The sequence below is a fragment of the Sphaeramia orbicularis genome, chromosome 11 (genome assembly GCF_902148855.1).
Source record: "Sphaeramia orbicularis chromosome 11, fSphaOr1.1, whole genome shotgun sequence".
In the NCBI taxonomy this organism is placed as follows: domain Eukaryota; kingdom Metazoa; phylum Chordata; class Actinopteri; order Kurtiformes; family Apogonidae; genus Sphaeramia; species Sphaeramia orbicularis.
The window spans coordinates 36,287,071-36,298,104 of record NC_043967.1 but is presented as its reverse complement, the minus strand read 5'-3'; the positions used below and the strand labels follow the sequence as shown (position 1 = coordinate 36,298,104).

Genomic DNA, 11,034 nt, shown 5'->3' with positions numbered 1-11,034 from the left:
ACCACGGAAGATGACTGAATTCCAGGTTGTAATGCGGATACGCTGAGGACCGCACTTATCCCTGTCTTTCTTTTTTGTTTTTACCGATTAATTTCGAAAGTTAACTTGTTTATTTGAAGGTTAATTGTGTGTCGGGTGAAGACATGGCTTCAGGACGTGGACCTACAGCGGAAACAGGAAGCCGGCTGGTTTCAGTGCCGCTGCTTTTCTCTGCTCTGTTTTTATCATCTGTATGTAGCCTTGAGGTAAAGCCAACTCTCATTAACTGTCAAAATATCATGAATTTATCGTGTAAGTAAATATACGAGGAGTCAGAATTCACTGTTGTGGAGCCAGAAATGTCTGTTTTAATGCATTGGCTTACCACTCATTACACAAGTTTCTAGTTTGGGCAAAAAAAAAAGGTTCATTTCGGTTGATATTGTGCCTCCCTGTAAACTACAAATCATCCACATTTAATTAAAGTATGAAAAGTAAAAGTAGTCAAGGCTTTGGGGTCATGTTACCGCTTCAGTAATGGCTATGTTGCATTTTACTTTTGTTTTACAAGCTTTCAGCCCTTCATCACATAGTCTATGAATGACCAGAGCCTCAGTCTTGCAAATTTATGAAATACTTTTTAATGAGCATTTTCTGCAGAGCTCCTTTAATTCATAAAAAATTAAAAAAAAAAAAAAAAAAATACTACATCCTTAAATTTATCACACAAAATTCCAAATCAACACTTCTGCAAATACTCACGTAAAGTACAAATACTTAATTTTTATTCTTAATTGCAGTAGTTGAGTAAAACCACATAGAACCTGACTCCTTGTTGGTATTTCAGATATCATTTTTGATTGAACAGGTCTATGCGTGCTATATTATTTCCTTCAGTCAGACTATTCTAACTTTCTCTTCTCATTTTGTGGCTTCCTGATTCAGATTGATCCTCTGCTGTATGAGGAGCAGCTGCTGTGGGTGAGTGGAACCCAGGGAGAGGTGAACACCTACAGGATCCCACTGCTCACCTTCACTCCACAGGGAAGCCTTCTGGCTTTTGCAGAAGGCAGAAAGATGTCAGCCAGTGATGTGGGAGCGAAGTTCATTGCAATGCGGCGTTCCACAGACAAAGGTAAGATGAAAACCAGTAGACAGTTGCACAAAAGCACAATAATCAGGCTGCACACAAACAAAACAATAAAACGTAACAGGAAGGATGTAGAATTAGGGCATTCTGAAAGATAGTTACACATGTATAAATATAGTTTCAATCATGTCAAAAATTTTCTGCACCTGGGGACATATGAAGCATTCAAATCAATCAGATATGTATTATTTGCTATAAAATTAAAATCTCAAAACATAGGTTTACAGCAAAAAGCTTTCAGTGAGTTTGTGAATGGACATATAGTCATAGCCTAAAGTTTTGGCATGGACATAAATTGTTTTTTTTGCATAACTGGGATTAATTCGGAATAAAAGTCTTTTAAACTTGTGCAGCTTGTTCTTTAATTTACCACAGAAACATGTGGGAGGAAAAACGGAAGTAGTAACTTGCAAAATGAAAATTTGTGCCACTGCCAAAATTTGTGGTTATGACTATATTCATACAGTGCTTTTCTACCTACTGGTACACAAAGAACTGTACAATGTGCTTCATTTACCATTTAAATCAGGTCAAACTGAGAGACTTCTCTTGTAGGTTAGATAGAGACGGAATTGTGTAAGTTTGTCTTTTGTATAAAGCAGCAAAAAATAGTTGTACATTGATGCATTTGAGTTTATTTGTCATTCTTGACATCACATGTCAAATGACTATAATGCATGTTCATATCCTGATGACAATACTGACAAAGCATGTTGCCTAACCTTAGCCAAAGACGCACTGGTGACTGGTTTCTCCACTGTCCCACCTCTCAGGACGCTAGAGGCAGATCCTGTCCCATTATTTACAGTTAGAGAAGTGAAAGCATTTAGCAGATTTTTTTTTTTTTTTTTTTTTTTTTTTTTGATTTTTTTATTTGTTGACCCAAAGTAACCCATCTCACACCAAAGTTACATTTCTCAGAGACAAAGATCGTGGGGAAAAATACTTTGAGGCCTGTCTCTTAGCAATGAACAACTAATAAGATACCACAAATTGCGTGTGATTGAGATAAAAACAAGGAAGAAAATAAAGCTGTTGTTAGTGACCTGCAAAACATGTGATATTAGTGTATTATTTTGTTTAGATCTTTTGTTTATATGCTTTGATCCATAAACATTAAGTCATCCACTTTTCTGGCCATGTCTATTTAGGAGATAGGAAGTGAATAGTTTAATGTCACTGGTGAAGCGTATGCTCTTGTATCTTTGTAAATCTTTGCCGTAACCCATTCATGCACACCATCACACATCAGTGGTGACAGAGCTCACAGCATGAGTTACTTGGGCTTCAGTGTTTTGCTTAGAGACACATCAATAGATTAACGGGAGCAGGGGATTCAACCACCAACTGTGTAGATTGTTGACAACGCACTCTGTGACAAAACTATTTTGATCATCACAGTGTCTAACGATTGCAGCAGTACTATATTTTGACAATTTCCTTTATTTTTTTTAAATTGCTGTTTTGGCTTTAAATTTAGTTTTTCATTTCAATTTATTATAATTAGTTTTAGGAGTACATAAATAGTTTTATATGTATTTTGAAGAATAGGACTTTGGTGTTACTTTTTGTTTATTCAGGTGTTATGAAGAAAGTCTTGGAAAAGACAAGATGAAAGAATGAACTGTATCATTTATGATGACAAAACCATCATTTATTAAGGATCCCATTCTGTTGGAAGCCATTTTTTTTCTTGAGTATCATTAACTATTAATGAAGGAACAAATGTAAAAAGCCTGATTTTACCTCCAACTCTATTTCATACTGAATTATTATTTGGAATTAAATGTTAGGTTTTGTTGATGACTCAGTCTCTAACATGAAAAGATATATCTGAGTCTTCTGTTGTCCCAGTCATTTGATTTCCACTTGTTCTCCTTGTCTGTATTAGTAACCCTGTTATCTATTTAATAGACATGGACAGTTGTTGTGTGAAGGAAAAAACAACAAAAGATGATCATTTGAGCTTTAACACTGAAAAGAAACTGACAATGTGGTCTGTAAGGTACCATCTACTGCAAATTTCTTACTCAGAACAATGTTTTAAATGTTCAATTCTTCAATCATTCCAGGAAGCACCTGGTCCCCGACTACCTTCATCATAGACGATGGATTAAAGCCTGACGGCCTGAATCTTGGTGCTGTGGTGGTGGATGAGGAGGTGGGATCAGTGATCCTAGTCTACACCATCTGCTTCCACAAGTACCAGTGCAGGCCATCCAGTACCATGATGGTGGAGAGCAGGGACGATGGCCTGAGCTGGAGCCCGCCTAAAAACCTTTCAGTCCAGCTCGGAGTGAAGAGCTTTGCACCTGGACCAGGCTTTGGCATCCAGGTAAAGGAACAGATCAACAGAGGTGTATAATATTTATCTGAGGAGCCCTGGATAAGCTGATTCGTCCTTGTAAAAGGAGCTAAAATTTAAGCTAAATGACTCCTGTTGCCTCCATGTGATGTTTATGAAAGGATTACAAATCATTGACAGAAAAGTGACATCGTGCATGTTTACAGGTAGGAAGTGAAATATGAAAGCAGAAATGGTGAAACATAAAAACTCTATTGGATTCCTGTCTCAACATTTTGTTATGGGGTTAGTTACACTGGAATTACACTTTGTTTTAAGTTTGTAATAATTATTTTATTACTTAGGTTGGAAAAATTCTGTCTTTTTTTTTTTTTACATGCAGTGCATTGTACTATCCAAAAATACTGTGATAAAAAATGTGATTTCTTACACATTTAGATAAATGATACAGCTCAAACCATTTTCTAATTTCATATCAAACAACTGACTTGCTCATCTCACTTCACTTCCTGAGTTGAGCTGCTTTGTAGCTGAGATATTCGTGCAGATTCCTTCCAGCATAAAAGATGTTGAACCTGTTTCATAGCAGCTCAGTCACAAACTTTGCGTGATGATTGTGGTGAGATAATTATTTTATTATACTTATGAGATAATGTTAGGATTTTTTTTTGCTGTCTCTGTACAGCTGTACTTTTTACTGTTCCTCTTCAAAGTCATACACTGCTTTGAAACAGATTTTCCATGCAATGTCGGTAGCAGCAAAATGGATTGATTTCATGCTGTGTTTTTTTCTGTTCCTGATGTAAAAGTCCAATGTAAATCACAGCTTATAGTTGTTATTTGACAGCTGAGTACATCTCAGGGTTTTCCTTAGGCTTTTGTAGGGTCATTGCTTGTGTAAAAACAATGCAAATTTACATAATTTCAGATTTATATCATAATAATTGTTGGGAAATACTTGATTATCTTAATAGTTATTTTGACTGTTTGAAGTCAAGGTGAAAAAAAAGGTTGGATACACATACCCAACAATGTACACATAATGGACAACTTGAGTTTATTTGATAATCATTTGGCCTGTTTTTTCTCTGTTCAGTTACATTTCTTTGCATCTTTGTATCTTTGCATTACAGAAGCGCTACAACCCAGCAAAGGGGAGGTTGGTGGTGTGTGGTCATGGGACATTAGAGGGAGACGGAGTCTTCTGCATCCTGAGCGATGACCATGGACGCAACTGGTTCAACGGCGCAGCACTGAAAAGCATTCCTTACAACCAAAAGAAGAGACCACAGGATTTCAACCCTGATGAGTGCCAGGTCTGTTTGCTGGAGAATGTAAACACGATGGTGCAATCCCAGAACAACAGTAAACGGGAACAAAATACCCTTCAGATGTTCACTCACTTTCACTTAAGTTTTTTTTTGTCAGTTTTTGTGATAAATGAAATCAACTGAAAATAGTCACTCTAAGGAGCCTTGAGTCTTTTAGCTCATTGTTTGGTTTTAGGTTCTGCTTATCATTTACTACAATACACCTATGAGTCAGTCTATGTGCTCTTATCAACTCCTGTTTCCAGCAGCAATCCAAAAGGTTTTGTTAAAAAACTCAGCACTGATAAACGCATTGTATTACCTGCTCAGTCCCAAACTATGGACAGTGAAAGCTAACAGCTATGTGATGCAGCTCAAATATTAAGCAGCTAAAAAAAGACACATAACTGATAAATGATTGCTAATTCTGCTTTTTCTTATCTGTAAATATGAGCTGAGTGGGGTTATTCTGCCCTCTTGTGGCCCACAGAATCAGTAAAACAGTTATTGAATCATGCCCTCCTGTAATGTTATTGACCACAAGGAAAAAGTTGTCTGTCTGTTTAAACAGCACCGCACCACAGTCGGTTGCATTCTCTAAAAGAAACATTTTACTTGACATTTACTTTACATTTAACACGGACAAGAATAAAATACAGTAACATTACTGAGTGCTCTACTGCATCAACCCTTAAAAACCTAAATTGGCAGTCAACCAAAACCGTCTATTGAGCTAAAATATTTACTTTTGAAGCATTAACCAGTACATTGAAATAATATAAAGTGTAGTTTCTCAGCTTGTTGGAGGAATCATATTTGTCTTTTTTGGACATTCAGAGGCTCAGTAGTGAATGACAGAAACAAAATCATTTTCTGCAACATTAAAGCCCATGTAGTTTGACAAATGACAATGGGTGTAGATATATGTTTTTATGTTCAGTTAATGATATATTTTGTGGAAAACCTCACTTTTTCTTTAGGTTTCTCTGTTTTGAGTTAGCAACCTTTGAATTTACTTCTTTACTACTTTATTGAATACTGGAAAATACCTGATTTTCACCGAAAAATGCAACATGCAGAAGATAATACTACGAGGGCCGTTCAATAAGTTCATGGCCTCACCCAGAACAGAACAACACAGACTGATAATTTATATTTTATTTTTCAACATAATCTCCATTTACAGCAATGCACTTGGTCCATCGATGTTCAAGCATCACTATCCCATCACGAAAGAATGTAACATCATGTATTATAACAACCAGTATTTCTGGGTGAGGCCATGAACTTATTGAACAGCCCTCGTATAATAAGTGGTAATAAATCACTCAGGAAGGGTAAGTCTTATGTAGAGGAGAATTCATTTGGATGTTTGCACAAAAATAGCTCCAGGTCTTTAAAGGTTAAAATGAATTATAAGAGTTTGGGTTTCATCATCTTAATAGAGGGAGAACAAACAATAGCTTTAAGTGTCTGCTACTGCTGCTACCTTTTTTGAAGAAAAATAAGGTGGTTTTATTTACATCTCTGGCTCCTTGAGTCTACTACCTTGTGGCAGATGTTTATATCCTGAGAAAATGGGATAATGGGAGTCTTGCTCGTTTCATTACTTACTATTTACCTGACTTTTTACTTGTTAGATAACCTGTCTTCAGTTGCACTGTTGTAAATCCATTCTCTGGTACTTTATACAATGATGCCCCAGAACATCAATATGAATTCCATTCTTCTACACTGAGAATCAGCATTGTTTTCCATCAAAGGTCTGCAGTCGCTTAAAAAAATGTTAGACCGCCCTTGTTTTCTTCAGTTTCTTGTTCATTTTAATGCCTGGTACAACTAAAGGTACATTTGTTTGGACAAATATAAGGATAACAACAAAAATAGCTCATAAGAGTTTAATTTCAGAGCTGATATCTATCCATTTTCCATGGTTTTCTTGATAATAACCAAAATCACTTCAGTTCTTACATCAATATCTATGGCATTGTACTGACAAAAACAGTGCTTTTAGGCATTCCATGTTTTCTTTTCTGTCTGTTTTAGTCACGTGACACACACAGGAGTTAGTACTTATTGCATAGCCACTGTTTTTGATGACTTTTGATGGTCTAATAATTTTTTCTACGACTGTATGTGAATGCGCAAGTTGAAATAATCAGTCCAGTGTATAAATATTTCTTCAACCTCTCTTTCCCTCTACAGCCGGTTGAGATGACAGACGGAACCATCGTCATCAATGTGCGAAATCAGAACACCTACCACTGTCGGTGTCGCATCATAGTGCGCAGTCTCGATGGCGGCCTGACTCTGCCTGTAGATGAACTGTTTTTTGACGAACACCTGGTGGACCCTGTCGTCGCAGCCGGAGCTCTGCTGAAAGACCAAGTGCTGTACTTCACCAATCCAGCAAGTGACGCGCACAGTAAGAGCTGTTAATGGGTCACATTACATACTGCTTTTAATAGTCTCATGAAGTCATATTTGATTTTAAAGTGCTCTTACCTAACATGTTTTGTGCTATATATCACCTTAATGCCCGTATCTGGTCCAACTATTATACGGTATTGTCAAAGCAGTGCCGGTTAATGCCACTTCATGATGTGTTTTTGATAGTGACTGGGGTATAAATCCACCATGAAGTCATTTTACCTGCGAAAATATGACATTGTAGCATGAATAATAGTTGCATACTGAACATCCTTTACTGAAAGTCCCTCTGAAATCAAATCCTGTTTTTGTATCCTATGTCTTGAGCTGCTTGTCACCTGTATTTGGTCCAATTGCAATGTGTTTCCTTTCAGCTAGAATTTGCATTTTTACCACTAAAAAGCCCTGAGCATCTGCTTACAGACTGCAACAAGAAACAAATGTAGATGGAAATGGGAAAGAAGCACTACTATGCATGAAGAGCTGCAGAAACAAATGTTTACAAAGACTTTGAAAACAAGTGGAAGACTTTAAAACATGATATGATCCAGACCAGTTCAAGAGGCAAAAGTTAAAGCCATATTTAGGGTTTTGACAAAGACTTTCTCTTGCATCTTTAAGCTCCTCAGTTCACAGCTCAGGTAATATGTTGTAATATAAAATACTCCATGAAACCATGATGATGAACACACATTTTAATTTTGCAGATTCTCTTACGATTTGGTTAAAATTTGCTAGTTTTATATGTATTGTAAATGTATTTTGACATTTTCAGGAAAACAAAAAAATATAATAATATAATAATAATTGATGACTCATCCTGCTTTTGAGGGTGTATTCTAATTCTCTATCCAAGTAAATGATTTCATGAGTTTTTATATCTGCCCTCCATGACATCCAATTGTACCAAATACAGCTCGATCTGTGAGGTGCTGTGGATTATGGGTTGTCGCTCCACAGGTGAAGTTGACCAATCAGAACAGACTGGGCTTTCAGGAGGGGTTGGCCTCCATCAATTCCTGTTTTTACACATAAATATGCAAAAGAATAAATAAGTCTCTACTGACTGTTTTACGGGAACTTTAATTTATATACTCAACATCCTTTACTTCAGATTAAAGTGAAAATGAATGAATGAATGAGAGTCACTGACTTCTTTCTCTGTCCTTGTCAGGAATTAACCTCACCTTACGTTGGTCATTGACTGATGGCAAATCTTGGGTGGATAAATCTGTCCAGATATGGGCAGGGCCAAGTGGCTACTCCTGCATGACGTCTCTGAATAGCGGCTCTGCAGAAGACCGAAAGTACATATTTGTCATCTACGAGAAAGGTCACAAGGACTACGACGAGACTGTATCTTTTGCGAAGATCCACCTTTACGGCGGTCGTTAGAATGCAACAGCAAGAGGTAAGGAAGAGAAAGATGAATACAGTAAACAGTTAGAAATTCAATCCAGTGACTTCAGACTGACTGGTCATACTAATAAGTCTGAGAAACACTGATCAGCATTTCTGATTCCCATTTTGATCCTGCATTGTTTTTGTTCCCTAGAGCCAAAAAACTGGAAGAAAAAGGAAACGGGAAGAGGTTGAGTACTCCCTCAGTTTTCTCAGGACAAAATAAGGGACTTCGAAACTCACTTTATGGTATAAAATGTAGGGTGAATGGTCAACTGTGTGTTTCCAGCTGTCTGAATACAGTTATCTTTGTTTGATTCTTTTGTTTCTTGAATTCTCAGATAATTCGCTCAAGTCTCATATTTCCATGTGTGGTGATTTGTCACCAAAAACTATGTTTTGCTAGAAGTTTGCACAGCCTTTAATACCTCCTCCAAGGAGGTTATGTAATCACTTGTGGGAATTTGTTTAATTTTTTTTTTTTTGTCTCTTAGCAAGATTATGCAGTAACTGCTGTACATTTTTCATGAAACTTGGTGGAGGGGTTGGTCAAGGACCAACATATTTTTATCCATATTTTTTCCCCTGCCTTTTGTTTTGATTGTGAGACATGATTGGATGAATGATACGACTGTGGAGGTATGGGCTGAGTGATTTTTTTTTTTTTTTTTTTTTTTTTTTTTTTTAAATAATGTCCTTAGATAAGATGAAATTTGATGTAATGAGTGGATAGTATTGAAGAGCACACCTCTATATTATACACTAATTTGCAGGTAACAATGCACAATGGTACTGTACATCGTAGAGTAAATCTGACAACTTGCCAAAGCATCCCACCAAAATCCTTTATATAAAAAGGGTTCATTGTTGAATTTTTCAGTCGAATAATTATGAAGTTAACAGACTCTGCTCTGGTAAACTTGATCATTTATTCACCTTTATGAAATGAGGTGCTTCTTATCGCTCATAATGTAAGTTCATATTAAAGTGGCCTATTTTCATCTTAATGGGTTTTTGCTTGTAGCTTTTATACACTATTAAGATGTGAGAATCACATGTATTCATTCAGATTAATACTGATTATGCCTTTGTAAATCCATAAAATGTGTTGAATAATGTTCATACTCTTTTGTTATGAGAACGCACTCGAATCTTTGGCCATTTTCTACTGAAGAGGCTGTGCGGTATTAGAAGAACAATTGTCATGAAAGAAAAAATGAGCTGCGTGTTTGAATGTGAAGAATAAAATATGTCAATGATCTTCTGTAGTGTATAGATCTGTCACTTTCCATTCCACAATACTGACTTGCATATTTTCTTACAAATCAATTATTTGTTGAATCCTGTATTGCCACAAATTTACACAGGGTTTTTTTATGCAGGTCAACACAAACTTTTATATAATTAATAAATTATTACAGGTGAATTTTGTGTGTGTGCAGTACTGCTAATGTTCATGTTTTTAGGTAAATGATTCAAAACCGTCCTATGTTTTTTTTTTCTCATATCAATGATTACAACATAATAAAGGGTAATGAATGATATCGATGATTTATCTGTAACATTTTTTACTCTTTTGTTTTTCACTTACTTGAAAGGCACTTTATCTTTAATCCTATGATGAAGAGTTTGACTTTTTAATGAATAACAGGTATAATGATCACAAGGAAATGAACAGCTGCTCATATTTGCCTTTGAGTATTAGGGACGGAAATTGTGTTTGCAAATGGAGAAATTTAATGAGACGTGGAGGCACTATAGTTGATATTCAAACAGGACATATTTAGCAATACTTAAAAAATAAAATAAAACAGCATTGCAATAATGATGTGGATAGTGGTAGAATCTTTTGCAATACATTTACTCAACTACCTTGACTACAAATTTAAGATTAAATAATTTTTTTTAGTACTTAAATTTCCTGCAATTAAAAAAAGTACTCTACTACATCTCAGTGTGTGCTATTCTTCTTCTTCTCTTAAAGTTTATGCTGTGATAAACCTAAGGATAGTGTCTTTTTATGGATGGAGCTGGAAATTGCCTTTCTTTAAGCAAAATAAACTTGTCACAAAGGAGAAAACCAGCCTGCTTTTCTGAACTCATGAAAAGATGGTGTGGTGTTGAAATGCATTTTCACCCACTTTGTATTTGGATTTTGTACATTTTCTTTTACAAGTTGTAATAAACAGCTGTTTTGCTTATTCCTCGTCTCTTTGCAATGACTCTCCTATCAAAATGACTGTCTTCTTCTCACTTTTTTTTTCTTCTCATGGTTGAGTAAAGTTAAGGTTGTCTTAACCTCAGGTAGGTGATGCACAGTGATTATGGATATCTAATGTAAAAAATGGAATTATACTATTTTAATATCAATCAATTCAATTTATTACAAAATTATTACAAATAGTTAAGATCAACAATTCATTTACAAGGTACATTTTGTAATAGGACACCCCAGAAGC

At 35.8% G+C, this 11,034-nt stretch overlaps 1 protein-coding gene across 1 annotated transcript; it reads left to right on the top strand.

The window, feature by feature from the left end:
- On the top strand, positions 1–10,774 carry neu1 (neuraminidase 1). The gene is made up of 7 exons (XM_030147719.1): positions 1–245; positions 925–1,114; positions 3,202–3,464; positions 4,568–4,750; positions 6,950–7,169; positions 8,349–8,585; positions 8,730–10,774. The coding sequence occupies exons 1-6, from the start codon at positions 144–146 to the stop codon at positions 8,567–8,569; spliced, it is 1,179 nt and encodes a 392-aa protein (XP_030003579.1). The 5' UTR covers positions 1–143; the 3' UTR covers positions 8,570–8,585; positions 8,730–10,774.
- The last annotated feature ends 260 nt before the right edge of the window (positions 10,775–11,034 follow it).

Bases quoted from the DNA above. Each gene is read 5' to 3' on its own strand.
- neu1 (XM_030147719.1), top strand. From the start codon at position 144: ATGGCTTCAGGACGTGGACCTACAGCGGAAACAGGAAGCCGGCTGGTT. The intron at 1,115-3,201 runs GTAAGATGAAAA...CAATCATTCCAG, and splicing joins GCGGCGTTCCACAGACAAAG to GAAGCACCTGGTCCCCGACT. The intron at 3,465-4,567 runs GTAAAGGAACAG...TTTGCATTACAG, and splicing joins GACCAGGCTTTGGCATCCAG to AAGCGCTACAACCCAGCAAA.